The 18,459-nt window shown below is 36.1% G+C and overlaps 4 protein-coding genes across 8 annotated transcripts; 3 read left to right on the forward strand and 1 right to left on the reverse strand.

Moving 5' to 3' along the window:
* The first annotated feature begins 399 nt into the window (after positions 1-399).
* Positions 400-1,867, forward strand: LOC131162146 (glutathione S-transferase-like). The gene is made up of 3 exons (XM_058118332.1): positions 400-896; positions 971-1,019; positions 1,240-1,867. The coding sequence occupies exons 1-3, from the start codon at positions 744-746 to the stop codon at positions 1,713-1,715; spliced, it is 678 nt and encodes a 225-aa protein (XP_057974315.1). The 5' UTR covers positions 400-743; the 3' UTR covers positions 1,716-1,867.
* A 1,985-nt stretch (positions 1,868-3,852) lies between these two features.
* LOC131162148 (U11/U12 small nuclear ribonucleoprotein 25 kDa protein) lies at positions 3,853-14,490 on the forward strand. 4 transcript variants are annotated; one of them, XR_009138688.1, is made up of 6 exons: positions 3,853-4,202; positions 4,335-4,440; positions 11,746-11,845; positions 12,507-12,777; positions 13,010-13,124; positions 13,270-14,490. XR_009138688.1 is itself a non-coding variant. In XM_058118335.1 (4 exons), exons 1-4 carry the CDS (start codon positions 3,977-3,979, stop codon positions 12,600-12,602), a joined length of 528 nt encoding a protein of 175 aa, XP_057974318.1. In that variant the 5' UTR covers positions 3,862-3,976; the 3' UTR covers positions 12,603-12,991. The 4 variants fall into 4 exon arrangements, 2 of the variants coding, with proteins under 2 accessions (XP_057974318.1, XP_057974319.1); XR_009138689.1 differs by having other exon boundaries at positions 3,880-4,202; positions 11,746-11,904; positions 12,417-12,777; XM_058118335.1 differs by lacking the exons at positions 13,010-13,124; positions 13,270-14,490 and having other exon boundaries at positions 3,862-4,202; positions 12,507-12,991.
* On the forward strand, positions 9,283-9,729 carry LOC131162149 (S-protein homolog 24-like). The gene is given in 3 exon segments (XM_058118337.1): positions 9,283-9,449; positions 9,452-9,488; positions 9,491-9,729. Coding segments are annotated over 3 exon segments (339 nt in total). The 5' UTR covers positions 9,283-9,386.
* Positions 13,402-17,995, reverse strand: LOC131162147 (high mobility group B protein 9). Of its 2 annotated transcripts, none has more exons than XM_058118333.1 (6): positions 17,256-17,995; positions 17,064-17,142; positions 16,792-16,954; positions 16,589-16,672; positions 13,979-14,346; positions 13,402-13,703 (listed from the first exon to the last, which is right to left on the reverse strand). In XM_058118333.1, exons 1-6 carry the CDS (start codon positions 17,405-17,407, stop codon positions 13,590-13,592), a joined length of 960 nt encoding a protein of 319 aa, XP_057974316.1. In that variant the 5' UTR covers positions 17,408-17,995; the 3' UTR covers positions 13,402-13,589. The 2 variants fall into 2 exon arrangements, with proteins under 2 accessions (XP_057974316.1, XP_057974317.1); XM_058118334.1 differs by having other exon boundaries at positions 16,589-16,669; positions 17,256-17,985.
* Between the last annotated feature and the right edge of the window lie 464 nt (positions 17,996-18,459).

Genomic DNA, 18,459 nt, shown 5'->3' on the forward strand with positions numbered 1-18,459 from the left:
CAGGTTTGTCAACGTTATATCATGATTATATTTAGGCAATATAACGAATTACTCAGGCCTGCCAACATTATATTGTGATACATCCGAATAACCACACAAAATGTTTTATTCACGCACATCAAATTATTCATCACACAGTAATCATAAGTAGCCAGTATTCGCAATCAATCTATGCTCACAAATAAACTGTAACCATAATCAGCCAATATATGAATGGTTAAGTGGGAGAATGTTGAAATATGACCCACATGAAATGAAAGGACAATAGACATTTTGGATTAAGGTAATCTTTGGCTTTTAAAATTTTATGAGAAGTGAAATGATTTTTTTTCTATTAATGTATATATATATATATATATATATATATATATATATATGTGTGTGTGTGTGTGTGTGTGTGTGGTTGGAAATTGTCCTCTTACTACACATCCTTTCTCTCATCAATTTTCTTATAGGACCCCGTGAAGAATAGAAACTATGAGTCTTTTTCAAAGACTATTTTACGCTACGATTTTGGTATGATTTTCTTGAAATTTTTATTTTCTTTATGAAGCTAATACGAGCATGTTGGTTAAAAGATCCTAGCTCAGCAAAAGACCCAGACCATGTCCTCATGTCGTCCACAGCAAGTACAGGTAAAGGATAATGTGCCCCAGTGTGTGTGGCGTGAAACGAACCACAGAACACGCTACTACACAGTGAACAGAGAGAGAGAGAGAGTGAGAGAGAGGAGGTAAGCTTCAATGGCGACGGCGGTGAAAGTGTACGGGCCACCGATGTCCACTGCGGCGTCGAGGGTTTTGGCCTGTCTACTGGAGAAGGACGTTGAGTTCCAGCTCATTAACATTAACATGTCCAAAGGCGAACACAAGAGCCGCGATTTCCTCAAGCTCCAGGTACTCCCCTGTAATTCTCTCTCTCTAAAATGTCCAGATCTCTGTCTCACGCTCTTGATTCTTGACTGTTCTAGCCCTTTGGCCAAGTTCCAGCTTTTCAAGACGACAGCATTTCCCTCTTTGGTACATACTTTCCCACAATTTCTTTCTTTTTCTTTTCCCTTCCCCTTTTGGGTTCTAATTCATTTCAATAATTCGGAGATTTAAACGTCGTAGACATTGTCATGGTACATTATTATAACTCAAATTGTAGAGATGAAAGCCAATTGCAGATTCCTATGCAAAAATTAAACTAAAAACTCAACTTGAAATTGGGTGTTTTTTGTTTTTGGTGGGAGAACAGAGTCTAGGGCTATATGTCGGTATGTGTCGGAGAAGTATGCTAACAAAGGAAACAAGGGACTGTACGGAACGAACCCGCTGGAAAAAGCTTCCATAGAGCAATGGCTAGAGGCGGAAGGGCAGAGCTTCAACCCGCCGAGCTCCGTCCTGGTGTTCCAGCTGGCGTTTGCGCCGCGGATGAAGCTGAAGCAGGACCCGGCGGCGATCGAGCAGAACGCGGCGAAGCTGGCCAAGGTGCTCGATGTCTACGACCGGCGGCTGAGGGAGAGTCGGTTCTTGGCCGGCGACGAGTTCTCGCTGGCGGATCTGTCTCACCTCCCCAACGCCCAGTTCTTGGTGAACGCCACCGACAAGGGGGAGCTGTTCACCTCCAGGAAGAATGTGGGGAGGTGGTGGGGTGAGATCTCGAGTCGGGAATCGTGGAAGAAGGTGGTCGATATGCAGAACGCGCCGCCCCCGACGACGGCGCGTGGTTAGGGCTTTGTCGGTTTGATGTGTTTTGCGGGTGTGCTGTTTTTGTGTGCCCGAGTGAAAAATGAAAATTAGAAAATGTGGACAATATTCAACAATTTCATATTTTTGGATAGTGAGAGAACTCATAAAATATGAGAATTTCATATTTTCATGAATTCATGCAGTATGCCTAAGTTTTTTACGATACATTTGACTGTATGAATTTTAAACTTTAAATTTTAGTTTGAGTGAATTATTGAATATATTTTAATATAATTTTATATTATGTTTTATCTAAATTTAATATAAATTTAAATCTAAAATTTTTACTTGGGAATATAATTTTTGGATTTTGAATTTAAATTTGAGTGGACTTAAATAAATTTTAATATAATTTTTATTATTTTTTATTTAAATTTAATATTTTTTCAAATACAGGGTGAGTTTTTTTCATGAGAAGGATTATTTTTTAGATTTTGCCTACACTGGTTTGGTTGTTCGAAATCTAATATATAGATAATACATTATTATTATTATTATTATTATTATTATTATATAATAAAATAAGGATATTAGCTTTTTAAAAATTTTAATAAAAAATATAATTTTATTTTGAAAATTTAAAAATCACATAAATCTTCCTCAATTTTCAAAACATTAGTGTATTTCATTCCCAAGCTTTGCAATATATTAATAAAGGAGACTTAACTCATAAGTATCTTGAAAATTAAATATGTTAGAAAATTTATTAAAATTTTGAAATCTCATGCTATCTAACTAGAAAATTCAACAAATCCAAACTAAAGGCATTGTTCAATATTTTGGTGCGCTTAAATCATCCAAACTTATAGTTGGTTAATTGACAATTCAATTAAGTTATTTGATCCCAATTGGTCTTACATCTTCATAATCTTTTAAATAAAATATTAATAAATTTTGATGTAGTGTGCTAGTGATACTATATTTAACATAAAACATCCACTAAAAAATGGTTACGTATACTATTTTTGTAACAATTGGACATGTTATATATATATTTATGTAAAAGTAGGACATGTTAAACATCCACTCGATTTGAATTCATGTGAATTTAGAAGAAACTAGGATAAAAGACATTTACCTCTCTTGAGGTTTGAGAAAAAAAACAAATACTTCTTACGAGGTTTAAAAAATGTCTCGATCTTTTCTGAAATTTCAAAAATATCACATACCTCCTCTAAGGTTTCAAAATGGCATAGACCTTGTCTGAAGTTTGCTGAAAATATACAAACTTTTTTCTCAAAAAATTTGTCTTTTGTAAATATAAAGGTGACTTATGTCTTTTTTTTTTTTTTAAACTTGAAATTTAAAAAACCTTGAAAGAGTTCAATATCTTTTTACTAAACTTTAGGAGAGATTATTGTCTTTGACATAAGAAATTAATAAAATTTTATATTATAGCTATACAAATACAAATTCCAAAATTTAGCTTACATGAGTGAAGTTTATTACACACAATTTTAGTTTCTTTTTTTTTTTTAATGAATTTTTCAAGAACATAGATGTCATTATTGTAGTGAAATAAGAAATGATTAAGCATTTTAATATAAGTTTGGAGAATAATGTGTACAAGATGTGAAATATACTATTTCTCATTGGAAAATTTTGTATCCTCCAAAGAAGAAAAGAAGTAATAGTGGATTAAGAAAAATCACAAGTGTAAAATTGCAAGGATAAAAATGATGAATTTTTTAAAATAAATTAAATGCGAAAATTTTTAAATTTTTGTTATTGGGATCTTTAGGCATTTTCCAAATTATTGAAATATAATGAAATCTAAATAAAATTATAACAAAACGGAGTAATTATAAGAAGATACTTAGATAAATAGTTTGAAATTATATTGATTTGTACAACAATAATAACAAAATTAAGTCTTAATCCCACTAAGTGGGGTCGGCTATATGAATCATTTTTCTCTAATTTATGCGATCATGGATTATTTCTTTTAATAGATTCAAAAATATTAAATTCTTACTCACTATTTTCTCTTAAGTTATTTTAGATCTATTTCTATCTCTTTTACTGTATCCCACAGTAACTAAGTTACTCTTTATCGTATGTGCAAATTATATTGATTTGTATTGTTATTTATTGTTTACTTAAATAATTAAAATTTTTTAATATAACTACTCTAAATGGGTTCTGCAGTAGATGGGAGGCTGAAATCTTTCCGGTGACTCGATTTCGATTTATCTGGAAGACAGGAGGATCTGTGAGAGAGAGAGAGAGAGAGAGAGAGAGAGATGGAACTGTCGAGCAAGAAAGGGGAGGAAGAAGACGTCGGAGGGTACAACAGCGGCAACGTTAAGAAGGCGAGGCTGCAGTCGACGCTGGCGGCTCTCCTAGACGACCCAGTACTCGCCGACGTCCCCAAGAAACCTTCCTTGTCCGACGTCGACACCCTCCTTAACTTAGAACTCGGCAGCGCCATGCGCATCTTCGTCCTCAAATTGGACAACACTTCCTTCGGTACTCTCTTCCTGGTCTTTTCTCTACCTGAACAATTCTCTCCTCTCTTTGTCATTTTAACGAACACGTAACGTGCACTGTGTGACAAGCGCGCGTTCATCCATTTTAATTAGTGGGAATTTCTTATTGAAGATGTGGCAGTGTTAAATTCTGCTACGGTCAAGGATTTGAAGCTGGCAATCAAGAAGAAAATTAACGAAGTGGAGCAATCCAAGATGGGTCATCGCCATATTTCTTGGTAGGCTTCCACGTTTTTTTTGGGGAAACTACACTCAAGTTTCACGGAATTGTTCCTGAACTGCATGAATTTTTAATTGTATTAAAATATTGTGGATTATATGCAAACTAGATTTCTATTGAAAATGTCTGCATGAGTGATTCAACTATCATTGTCCATTTTAAAGCTGATATACAGTTATCTCGTTTTATTCATTTTATGACTTAACCTGTTATTCCTTCACTTTAGGAATTTGTGCCGTGAATTTTGAGAAGATTGGCTATTATTTTTTGGAGTATGAATCAGGGTCCAAGTGATACTGAGTTTCCAGATTAATCAAATGCTTCAAATTATAAGCATCACAAAGATATAAAATTGCTCCTCCCCTCTTATTTGAATAAAGGAGGATAATTGTGGATTTTCTGTCTTTTTCAATTCCGGACTCCTCAACCTTGGGGATTTGCATTTTGGGAATATTTGAGGGAAAATGTTTTGTTGGAATTTTGACACAATCCACTTTTTCTCTGAAAATAACATTGAGCAGGTTATGTGTCAAGATTTTAAATAGTGTGGAAATAGATGGTGGCAATGGATGGTGATCATATATAACTGCTATTTGTAGGAAGTGGGAGGGAATGAAAGACCCTAGATCCCCCATCCCCTCCTGAGGAATGAGCTCTCAATTGAGGGTCTTACTAGATGTCTTCATTCTCTTTGTTTCCTCTTTCCCCTCCTCCTGAAGGCTATAAAGCTGGGCTTGAAACTTTCCTCTTCCATATTCTGTTATTTTCTCTTGATTGTGTGAATATCGATCCATGCAAATATATAATAGATCGTTCCCCCTTATTTTTAACTTTTTCCCAAAATATTCTGGTTTGTTTAAAAATGTTTCCCTAAATATTGCAGTTCATAATTTATCACCCTAATTAAGGTGGCGGTATGAATCCACTCTCTCAAACTCATTTTCATTAGTGGAAACAAGTTTTAGCAATTGGTATTGGACTAAGATAAAAATGTAAAGCTTTTTAAAATTGAGTTTTCGAAACTTGATTTCATTGCAGTTGATTTCTCTCCCTCTCACAGTCTCACTCCCTTGTGCATTTGATTCATTTCCATGGATCCCACTTTTTGTTTTTCTAGCCTCCTCTCATTTCATTAAATACGTCAGTCCCATTTTTTATTTTTTTTGTTTACTCCCATAATAGTAAAATCTGATTACACCACACTAACAGCGAACCAACCTGGAACAACCCATTCTTCACCCATCCTACCGAAAACTTCCAAAACCATATTAAACTGCCCAACCTACTCTGTCTGTATCCATTAGTTATCACAATCCCAAAGCACTACGTCTCTTACCTTTAATTCTTCAAATATATCATGCGTTGAATCCATAGGACAAAATTTTAAATAAGAGATCAAAAGGGCACTGTCAATAAAAAGATAAAACTCAAACCCGATACTGATCATTATTGGTAAAAATTGATTGATATCATTCAATATTAACACATATTATTAAAAATAATAATTTTGTGTTAAAATGGTTGCCCAATACCAATGTTGATATGTACTATTCTAATTATAAAAAACAATACACTCACTGATATATTATTTACAACCTTGGTCTTTACATGCTCCTTTATATCATACACAATCTTGGACAATCTACCTCAGAAAAAGGGTGAGAAAAGTACTGATTTAGAAATTGGATTACTAGAAACAGAGTACCGTCTAAGTGGTATTGCTTTGCAGGACTGTATTGAAGACCAAAAGCTCGTTATTCATTTGACTAAATCTGAGTAGCAACACTTGTTAGATAATCACTTTACCTAAAAGCTTAAGCTATTAGGTTGTGGGCCAACAATGTATATCAAGCTTTAACATTTGCATGTGTAGCACAATAGAACGTTGAGAGATGAGCACATGATAAATTACACACATTACTAGGAGTTAAATAATTTTTTAAACACCATAGAATAAACATTGACAATGAGACTAAAACCCAGGACCTCCTAGCAACCAGCTCTGATACCATGTAAGACAGCCACTTTACCTAAAAGTGTAAGCTAGTAGGTTGTGGGCCAACAATGTATATCAAACTTTAACATAATAATTCTAGAATGATGTGGAGATTTTCTGTCATTCAATTGATGACAATCCAAGAAGTTCAAATGCTATACAAATCAAGTAGATGAACAAGGTACCTTTCTTGCTCAATGTTGGATGTCTCGACTTAGGAGGACTTGAAGAAGAATTAGTCAAACTCAGCTCCAGCGATGGCCCTCCAATGCTTATGTTAGAAAGCTTCTTAGAGAATCACCAAAGAGATGGAAATCCATATTACATCTCTTTTATGAAAAAAAAAAATTCACTTTTTGTGGCTTCTCTGATAATATTGGGAACATCCTTTGATCAAGGAGCTGAATTAGAGCAAATTAATTCACATTGAAATTGCATAACTTCAATTATTGATGTTGCTTGTTATAAAGGCGTACCGGCTGCTTTTCAGGCAGCATTCCCTTAGCTATGTGGCTAAGGAGCTCCTTTGATTTAGGACTATTGCACTGATAAAGATTTGGTGTGATGTTGCTGATTCTACTTACGGCCTCCAACCTTAGGGAGGTCTTGGAAAGCAGAGGCTTGGGCTAGGTTATTTGATATTTGGTGATCGTCGATCAGTGTATTCAGGCCGACCTACTTTTGATTCCTAAGGTTGTAGTAATGTCTTCCCGTGCCCTTTCAATCACCATTAGCTAGATAGAAATTCAAAATAAGGTTAAGGATGTATAACTCATGGATACCATACAAGAAAATTTAATAGTTGGTGATTGAACTAGTACATTGGGTTCAAATTGGTGATCGAACTTCAATTTTCTACATATCGTTCAAACAACACAAGCTTGCTAACTATTTCAATTAAATTCATAAAACCAATCTTGTTGAATATTGTAGGAGGAAATGGGAGGGAAAGAGAAACCATCAAGCCCCCATCCCCTCCTAAGAAAGATGAGCTCTCAACTGAGGGTCTTACCAGACGTCTTTATTCTCTTTATTTCCCTTCCCCATCCTCCCAAAAAGGCTATAAAGTTGGGCTTCTAACTTTCTACTTCCATAATCTGGAGTTTTCTCTTGATTGTGCAAATATTGATCCATCCAAATATTGATCCTTCCCCCTTTTTGAGTTTTTCCCAAAATATTCTGGTTCCTTTCAAAAAAATTTCCTGAATATTGTAGTTCAAAATTTATTACCCTAATAAGGTGGTAGTACGAATCCAATCTCTTAAACTCATTTTAGTTAGTGGAAACAAGTTTTGGAAATTGGTATTGGACTAAGATAAAATTTAAGCTTTTTAAAATTGAATTTTTGAAACTCGATTTCATTGCGCTTGATTCCTCTCCCTCACACCCCCTTGTGCATTTGATTCATTTCCATAGGTCCCACTTTTTTTTTTTTTTTCTAATCCTCTTCTCTCATTTCATTAAATACATTGGTCCCGCTTCTTTATATTTACTCCTATAATGGAAAAATCTGGTTAGACTGCAATAATAGAGAACCAACCTGGACTAACCAAGTCTTTAGCCATTCTACTGAAAACTTTCAAAACCATTCAACTGCCCAACCTAATCTGCGTGTATCCATTAATCATCACTATCCGGAATCACTAGGCCCCTTACCTGTAATTTTTCAAAAATATTATACGATGAATCCATAGAATCAAAATTTAAATAAGAGTTCAAAAGGGCACTGTCAATGAACAGATCAAACTCCAACCCAATCATTGTATAACACATTATTTTTTAAAAAAAATAGCATCTGTTGTATTTATAAGTTTTAAGTTAAAATGGTTGCCAAATACACATGCCGATACGTACTATTCTAATTATAGAAAACAATACACCATTGAATTATTTACAATCTTTGTCTTTACATGCTCCTATCTAGCATACACAATCTCTGGACAATCTACCTCAGAAAATGGGTGAGGAAAGTACTGATTTAGGAAATGGATGACTAGAACCAGAATAGCCTCTAACTGATATTGCTTTGCAGGACTTAGTTTTATATTGAAGACCAAAAGCTCATTATTGATTTGACTAAATCTGATGAGTAGCGTCACTGATTATTTTATAATTCCATAATGATGTGGAGATTTTCTGCCACTCAATTGATGACTGTCCAAGAGGTATAAATGCTGTAGGAATCAGTTAGATAAACAAGGTATCTTTCTTGCTCAATGTTGAATGTCTCGACTTAGGAGGACTTGAGCCAAAGCTAGGTCCAGTGATGGCCCCCAATGCTTACGTTAATTTAGGAAACATCCTTTTATCTAGGAGCTAAATTAGAGCAAATTAATTCGCACTGTAATTACGTAACTTCAATCATTAATGGTGCTCATTACAAAAGGCATACCAGCTGCTTTTTGGCCAGCATTTCCTTAGCTATGTGGCTAGGCACTGATAAAGATTTGGTGTGATGTTGCTGAGCCAACTTACAGCCTCTGACCTTAGGGAGGTCAAGAAAGCATAGACTTGGGCTAGGATTTTTGACGTTAGGTAGATCGGTGTATTCAGGCTGGCCTACTTGAGATTCCTAAGGATTTAGCAAGGTCTTGCTTTGCACTTTCAATTAGGGGTGAGCATAATTCAGGGAAAACCGAATTAACCGATTTAACCGGTCGAAGTTGGTCGGTTCGGTTCGGGTAAAAAAACTGGTTCAGTCGGTTCGGTTGGGCTTCACCAAAATTCGGTGATTCGGGTTTCGGTTCAGTTAACAACACATATTAATTCGGTTAACCGATTAACCGAATTATTAATTAACTAATTTTTAATATAAATTATTATATGTTAAAGGGATGGGGCTCGGCTTGGGGGAAAAAAAGGCGGAGCAGAGGGTTAGGGTTTTTTCCTGGCACTGTGCATCGTTTTCGTGGCGCTGAGGCAGCCAGAGACCGGAGTATTCCCAAGGCATGGAGTATAAGATTCACGTGACCAACGGGTTCAGGACCAACTCTTCAACTCCGCTGGTGATATGGTATTATGGTGTTCGTCGGAGGAGGATGATCTTGGGGGGGAGCACTGCAAGAGGGGGAAGAGTTCAGCTGGGAACTCCAGATCGACTTCTAGGGAACCGTCCAATTTTCATGCACCGTCAAATGGGATCGTCGGAGGAAGAGGTTCGAGGCGTTTCGAGTTCAGCGGGACGGCCACCGGTGTTTTGATCTCAAGAAATGCTTTTGGCTAGTGACGGAGGATGGGATTTACTTCAGCAGCAATGAGGTGAGTTGGAAGAAAGATTTCTCATGGTTGTAGAGTTACTGGATTTTGGAGCATTCCCTGGTTATTTCGGTCCTGCGGTAAAAGGAAATCAGTTCCCCAACATGTTCACCCATTTTTTTTTTTCACAATTAATTATAATTATATACTATTTTTAGCAATTAATTATAAATAATTTCGGTTAAATTCGGTTAACTGAATTACCCGAAAAGGTAATTCAGTCGGGTTTGGTTCGGCAGTTCGGTCGGTTCGGTTAACAGCATTTATTAATCGAAATTTTTGGTTAATTCGGTTAATTGCCTGAATTTGGTCGAACCGACCGTTTGCTCACCCCTACTTTCAATCACCATTAGCTAGATAGCAATTCAGAATGAGAGGAGATGTAACTCATAGATATCATACAAGTAAGTTTAATGGTTGTTCATTGAACTAGTACATTGAGTTCAAATTGGTGTCTGAATTTCAATTTGCTACATATCATTTACTCAAACCTGCTAACTATTTCAACTCAATTGACAAAACCAAGCTTGTTGAATAATCTAGGAGGAAATGGGAGGGAATGAGAAACCCTCAAGCCCCCATTCCGCTTCTAAGAAAAATGAGCTCTCAAATGAAGTTCTTACTATACCTCTTCATTCTCTTTATTTCCCCTTTTGCTCCTCCCAAAAAGGCCATAAAGATAGGCTTCAAAATTTCCTCTTCCATAATCTGGAATTTTCTCTTGATTGTGTGAATATCATTCCACCCAAATGTCCAATAGATCCTCCTCCTTTTGAGTTTTTCCTTAAATATTCTAGTTCCTTGAAAAAGTTTACCCCTAAATATTGTAGCTCAAAATTTATTACCCTAATTAAGGTGGTAGAGTACAAATCCACTTTCTAACTCATTTTTCTTAGTGAAATCATGTTTTAGAAATTGGAACTCGACTTTTGATAAAAACTTAAAGCTTTTTAAAATTGAGTTTTTCAAACTTGATTCCATTGCACTTGATTTCCCTCCCTCTCACCCCCTCATGCATTTGATTCATTTTCCATGGGTCCCGCTTTTCTTTTTTTTATCTCTAGTTCTCTTCTTTCATTTCATTAAATACATCGGTCCCACTTCTTTTTATTTCCTCACATAATAGCAATGTCTGGTAAGACCACAATAACAGCGGATCCAATTGGAGCAACCCATTTTTTACCCATCCTACTGAAAACCTCCAAAACCATATTAAACTGAATAACCTAATCTTCACATATCCATTATTTGTCATAGTCCAAAGCATAAACATCCAGATTGTGTGCCAAACATACAAAGACTGGCACACCATAAATCATTTGGTTATACTTGAGGCGTTTGCTGATTAAGCTTGTAATGAATAATGGGGTACTGAGGAAGCCATTGATCAACATCCACGAGTTGAATTTGTTGTTTTCCGTTAGGTTAGTGTGGTAGGCACAAGCTTGAAAGGATGCAATGCAAGTGGTTAGGGTGGACTGAGGAAGAAGAGGGTGAATGATTAAGGGGACATTTAAAAAAAAAAAAAAAAGGAGGTTTCTTGATTAGAAGACTGGACAAGATGGTTCTTCTGCTCATATAACTAAAATCTGCAATTTTGAAATGAGTAAACAAAAAATGATGGCATCTATATCTTTAATTAAGTGGAAAAGAGTAATAAAAAAAGGAAAAAGCGGGACTATGATAAATGAAGGAAACATGTGAAACTAGGAGAGGGAGTGAATTCGAGGGTAGATGAAATCAAGATTTTGAAACATAATTTCAAAAAAAAATTGAGTTCTGTGTTTTTTCTTTTTCTCTAATGAATCGGATTTCTTAAACTTGGTTTCAGTTATGAAAACGAGTTTAAGAAATCACCGAATCAATGTTTAAAAAAATTCAATTTGGTACTTTGCAAGATAAAAAAAAAAAAGAAAAAATGAAATTCGTTGAAGATATAGTAATTTGTTGGAGATGTAATTTGTTGATGATCTTTTGAATTTTTGGGCTAATTTGTTACCGATAATTTTTTATCATCTAACCAATGAATTAAAATTTTCACTCTATTTGCAGGAAACATGTATGGGAAAATTATTGTCTATCATACCATAATGAAAAGCTCCTCCATGATGCATCTGGACTTCAAGATTTTGGGATACGTAACAATTCTCAGGTAGTTAATTGCCTTTTATTTTATTGAATTTGTTCTAAACTTTTTACATTCTGAAAACAGTGTTCTGATTCTAAAGCCTTTCTATATATTAAGCATGTGTGGGATTTGGATTTTTCAAAAAAAAAAAAAAAAACACATGAATAGAAAAAAGAGGAAGAAGAAGATTGATGGAAGAAGATTGATGCAGCAATAGGGAGCAAAGAACTGATGCTTTGGTTATGGAATCGTGTGGAGTTAGACAAAAATCAATACCCTAATTTTCATAGTTCCCCAATGATTTTATTATATATTTTTACTAACCAAAGGTACAAATTTATGGTTATGAATTTTCCATTATAGAAAATGACAGCTGCCGAGGAAATAAAGCTTAGAAGCTGAAAGAAAGTCATTCTAAGAGATTTGATATCGTAAAATTCGCATGCACTGTTTTCTGATAGGCTTAATTTGGATTTGGAGAACGTCCAGCCATACCTACATATTCAGTGATCCTAAGAGCCAAAAGTTGTGGAATTGATCTTCCATTCCATAAGCTAGAATGTTAATGTTTTCATAGTTAAAACTGTCAAAATAGGCAAAATTATGAATCTTATTTGATAGACTTTTTAAAAGATATATCATTTTGGAATTCTATTTTTTAAAACTAAACAGGATGCCTATCCAGGTGCATTTCAGTCCCTGCATAAGGTCTAGGGGATCTCAGAGACATACCAAGGGGAGAAAACACCGGTTCTTTCATGGCCTGAACAAATGTGCTTAAACAACCAACAACTGCTTCTCCGTACTACTGTTGCTAGATATGCGGAGGAAGCACAAAATGAGCAAGAGAAGAAGATGAATCCAGGAATCTCCTTTGCCATTTTGATTTTCTTGTTTATAGTTCTTGGGGTCATACGATCCTGCATTGTATGTGCAGGATCCATTGTTCTTTGCAGGTAATGTATGCTCCAAGGATAATTTTTTAGTTGATTATTACCTGAGTCTTCTACGCAGGATATAACATTTAGAAATATTAGATTGAAAAGATGGACCAGTGGCCTCAATGAGAAATATTTGTAGTGAAATTAACAAAGTTCCATTGAACTCCTGCAGATGATAAAAACATGTGAACATTGCAGTATAACTTTGCTACTTTCCCTTTTCATGGACAAATTTTGTGATTTACAGTGTAAGAGAAATGGAGAATGAACCAGCAATTTATTGTTTGCAACGCTGCTTTCCAATCAAGCAGCGAACATGGCAGGCTTCTCTTGTAGATTGGCAAGTAACTTCTGTCAAAGAGGTATGAGGAAAACTGTTCTTAATATTTTTTATTTCTTGGTCATTAAAAATGTGTTTGATTGCAGAAAATTAATTTTATTAATCCAGTTGGAGAGCCTTTTTTTTGTTTTTTAGATTAACCACCTGAAATTCTGTACCATTTACAGCACAGCTGCATTACATGCACAAGATGATATGAGAAACCAGAATTTCAAACTTAAAGATTAAAGCATTTAGAGGGGAAAGCCTTCAAGATCATGCATTCTGAAAATCTAACAATGATATGAAAAGCAGAAACAGAGGCAAACCATAACCTGTATACAACATCCAAAATACAGAATTTGAAGGGCAAATTCGAAACAGATACATTTTATGCATTGCACATTTTGATATGCATTTTATATGTATACAGATTGTTCAAAACTTAATTCAGAAACACAACATGGAGGCTGGACCATTCTCTCCTTGTTTGCACTGTTCAGTCGCCCTAATGGTCATTTTGCTCTTCTTTAGGGGCCACTCTCAGCTTAATCCTCTCCTTGTACTCCTCTAGTTCTTTCTTGTATCTTTCCTTATCCTTCATCCCAATGTCCTGGTACACCTACATGAGAATAAGTATGCCAATTATGAGCTCAGAAAGGCCAAATCCTTACTAAGATCCCAACAACAAACCATTCATTTCATCGAAATACAGGAGACATGTTCAGTTCACCAATAGATGTCTGCAAAATGATTCTCTAAGTTTTGGCATTCTTGTCATTTTCAGACAAAAGGTGAAAGATGATATTTGTTGAATAATAAACAGAGGGGCAGGTAAGGGGATGACATGGAGAGTTCAGTAGTTCAGTTCGGCTTTTCTTTAGTCATTGTACTTACCATTCTCTCTTCTTGGCTGAGATTGTTCCATGACTGTCCAATCATTTTGGTGAACTCCCTTTCCCTATCTGGGAACTGAGCCTTGAGCACAGAATGCTTTTCTGCAAAGAAGAAATTATAGCCACTCCGGTTGGGTTTAGGGCGATCTGGGTCTCCTCCCCTTCTTCTACTCCTCCGAGCAGTGCGGCGAGCCTTGGGGGGGTACGGGACAATGGCAGAGCAAGCTTGGACAGCCGACGCAGAAGAGACAGGTTGCTCCGGATGATAGAGTACCCCATTGAGAACCTCAGAACCCAATTTCACACACACCAAATACCCACAATCAAATTTCCCATCAATTGTTCCAACCGCTGATAAACCTGCTGATCCTGCCATGAGGAAAGAGTAGGGACAAAGTAATCTTACAACTTAAATAACTGCAGATAAAATAACAGTGAAGGCCTGCTCTATGTAGCATATAATATTATGAAGTGTAGCAATCAAGGGCATTGCCATGCATTTTATTAGCAAAAGCATTATCTTGTTGAAGTCAGCAGTTCATCAAACTGTTTTAACTTATTTACTGCACATCTAAAGATGACTTTAAACATGATAGAGCCAGTCAGATTACAATGTAAAAGGGTGATGGTTCTTCAAAATGGAAAAATTTAGGGCTTGTTGAGTTGCCAAGAACAATTTTGTCAAGTGTGGGTTTCAATATTTGAATTTGAATTAGCAAATTGGAAACAAACTCGACACTATTTTGTGCTAAATTTCATTCCAATTCATACAAATTAAAACTCAAGTCCTAAAATACATTTTTTAAACAAATTGTAAGATGCCCAAGTTGAAAACATCTTTTTTTATTGACTTTCCACTATGCTATTCAAATAATGAGAAATTGAAAAATAAAATGATACTTTCATAATTACTTAAAGGAGTAAAAATAAAGGTGAGAACTGGCTTCCTTAAATGTACAAGCACCTTATGTAGAATTGATGATTTTTTGTGTTTGGTTTCCATTTCAACATCAAGAGTTGGTGTCATATAAAATTCTTATTACCCACACACACACACACACACACACACACACATATATATATATATATATATATATATATATATATATTATAACAATGCAAAAGTAGAATAACAACTAAGGATGAAATGCATTGATTCAAAGATTATCAAAGTTTACTAACATGACACAACAATTGAATGTAAAGTAATCGAAAGTAATAAGTAATTCATGAAAGCAAATGACAAGCAAGCAATAAACATTAAAGTAATGTAAGTCATTAACAAATATCTTCATAAGCAACGTGCGTTTAGCGAGACAGGCAAGTAGGCTAAACACGGTATCTCAAATGATAGAGTTTTACAAGTCTAATGAACACCCATTCTCCACTAAAGAATTTTGTATGCTATTTTAGCTTTGGCATTGGAAAACATCAAATAATTTGAAGAGTCATACTCCCATTCCATACTAGGACAAACATATGCAAAGCATAATATTTGTACTAATATTTACATGATGGTAACTCATTTCATGCATACAAGTCAAGCAATCACAGTGAGCATAATGCCTTGAACAAGCTCGACTTATGACTCTGATGTTACACTAAACTCCCCTTACATATAACAAAACAACAAATTTTTTGAAAAAAAAGAATGACAAGAAAGTCTTGAGATATTTAAAATCTTAGGAGACATAGTGAGATATTTGAAACCAGTTCGTGTCTCATAAAAATCAATGTCTTTTGTCATAAGAATAAACAACATGAAGTAGCCATGCAGCATCTCAAAGCCTGGCCATGTCAGGCTACTAAATTAAAAACACAACCAGTCCAATTCACGCACGCAATAAATTAGAAGTTCTCGGCATCATATTTGAATTTATGTTGACTTTAGATTGGTATTGAGCATGGGCCACCTGTGGAACATGCACATGCATACCATGGATATAAACTCTCTGCACTATCCGTATTTTCTAGCAAAACATTCATTTGCAGGCATTAAACTGCATTCAAATCGTGGGTTTGAAGCATTGAATGCAGACTTAAAAACGAAACTCAGCACAATCTTACATACATCTAGAAGTATAGATTTTGAATCTTGAATTTAAATTTAGATGGGTTTGAATAAATTTTAATATAATTTTATATTAAATTTTATCTAAATCAAGTCTGAATTCGAATTCAAATCCAAATTCAAGTGAGTTTTCAAACATGAGTTGAGGGCTAAAATGTTTGGGCAAACAGGAAGAAAGAGAAAGCAGGAAAACTTTGTGCATGAGCCGAAAAATGCAGTAGCCACAGGACCTGCGGACTGGACTGTTTAAGAAAGTGGATGAAGTGGACCCCGTGAAAAGGAAAATTTCATGATAAAGTGATTTGAAGCGCTCACATCACATGCAATCCAATCTTAGTCAACCATTGCAAATGGCATCCATCATCAGATGAGCCGCCCACCACAAAAAATTAATAAGAGAATTCATAAACCCCATCTGTGGCAGAGAAATTAAGCCCAACAGATGAGGTATGGCGAGGAATAATCTCCATTAGGACCGTTACCAATCTCAAAATTTCCTATTTCTGAACATGGGAAACTTGGATTGGCGCAAGATCTTACCGTCACCGGGCGAATTGGGACAATCCCCTGTTTTCTTGGAGGAACATTCCGCGAGATCAGCCGCCTCGGGCCCATATGCAGCTGCTGCAGAAATGAGCCAAAAACAGGGCAAGAATGAAAAGCGGAAATATATTACATATGTATCGAATACAAAGGAAGCACAGTAAAAAGTAAACCATAGCTAGAAAAGTTCGATCTTGTACCAGTTTGGGTAAGCAGGGGACCCTGTATCTTGAAAAAGTAAACGTGTTCGTAATGGTGAAGCAGAGCATGGTAGTGCTTCCTCAAAACAAAGGAAGCGCTTGTGGTCGTCGGAGAGAAGTTGAAAACAGAGCCCACCTCTCTCCATTTCTTCTCCACTACCACCTGTTCCCAAAATCAAGCATTTCCTTTTCATCTTCCAATAAAACCGAGAAACAAAAAACGACCATATGGATATGTGTATGAAGACATGGACTGATACTGAATTGAAAACCTTATCGAAGCCGCCCCTTTTGGTAACCTCCACATACAGAACATGCAAATCCAGCTCCTTCCCTCCAATCACAGGAATCCTTACAACAGTCCAAAAGAAAAACAAAAATCAGAGATTGAGCGTAAAGAACAAAACTTCAAAGACCAAACGCATGTGGTGTTTGATTCTTTTGAAAGAACAGGGGCAGCTTACATGAATTTGGTGCCCAACATGGAGTGGAAGCGGCGCAGGGTGTCCCAGAAAAGAGAGGGATGCTCGACGACGTCGTCGTGGGAGGCCAGAGGCGCAGGGTAGCGCTTGTTCTCGCCCCCTTTCCAGATGACGAGCTTCGCCGGCGACGACATTGTCTCCTCGGCGACGGCGCCGGAGCAGTGAACCAGTGTAATCCTCTGAATGTGAAGAAGAAGACTGAAGAGCTCGAAGATCAAAACGAGTTTGGGTATGGTATTAATCAATGATGATGGTGCAATTAAGGAAGAGTAAATCTGACCAAAGGAAAGAATTAAAGAAGAGTGGTGGACGCGTGGAGGGTAACGGTTAAGCAAAATTGGCTTCTTCTATTTTTTGAAAGTGTCCAAGCTGCCTATTGCTCATTTAATTCCACCGGCGGGAATCATAATTACCCTTTACCAAACACGCCCCATCTCTCTCTCTCTCTCCTCTAGTCATTCGAAGCTCGAAACTCCAAAACATTGAAAAATTCATCGTCTCTGTTTTGCTCTGTTCGTTCCCCTGAAACTTCTGGTGGGGTTTGGTCTGATAGTATCTTAGAGTACGCCTGTTCGGAGATAATCTGCAGGGACCTTCGGGTTGGGATCAGGTGTGCGCGGGCGCACTGATGCTTCCTGCGCTTCACTGTGTAAAAAGGCTCGCTAGGCCGTTGATTCGGTGGACGGGTTTCAAATCCGCTGGAGCAATTTGTGGGCCTGCAATCTTCGAGCTGGATCGAGCGGGTAAAGTCTTGTGTAGAGGGAAAGAGTGGGTGTGAGTGACCGTACCGGAGACGAAACGACGCCGCACCGCAGTGATTTTCCTTGGAAAGGAAAATCTTTTGTCCTACGTGATGAGATGAATCTCTGCGAAAAGATGCATGATTTTTTTTAATTAAAAAGTAAAGTAGAGGATACAATTTTGTGGATAATTTAATAGAGGATAAATATTTTACCTCATTAATCTTCTATTTTTTTTATTTAAAATTTAAAATTAATTAATTAAAAAAAAATTTTATACGGCACTCTAGATACTATTGTGCAGCACCAAACCCAATGAATGAAAATCGTCTGCCTATTGACGTGACCATGATAATTCACCGATTTTGATAGATAAAATTTTTTTTTTATTTGAGTGGTCATTTAATATTACTATAAAAAAAAGCATGAAACAAAAATAAGAAAAA

Source organism: Malania oleifera, chromosome 8 (assembly GCF_029873635.1).
Source record: "Malania oleifera isolate guangnan ecotype guangnan chromosome 8, ASM2987363v1, whole genome shotgun sequence".
In the NCBI taxonomy this organism is placed as follows: Eukaryota; Viridiplantae; Streptophyta; class Magnoliopsida; order Santalales; family Ximeniaceae; genus Malania; species Malania oleifera.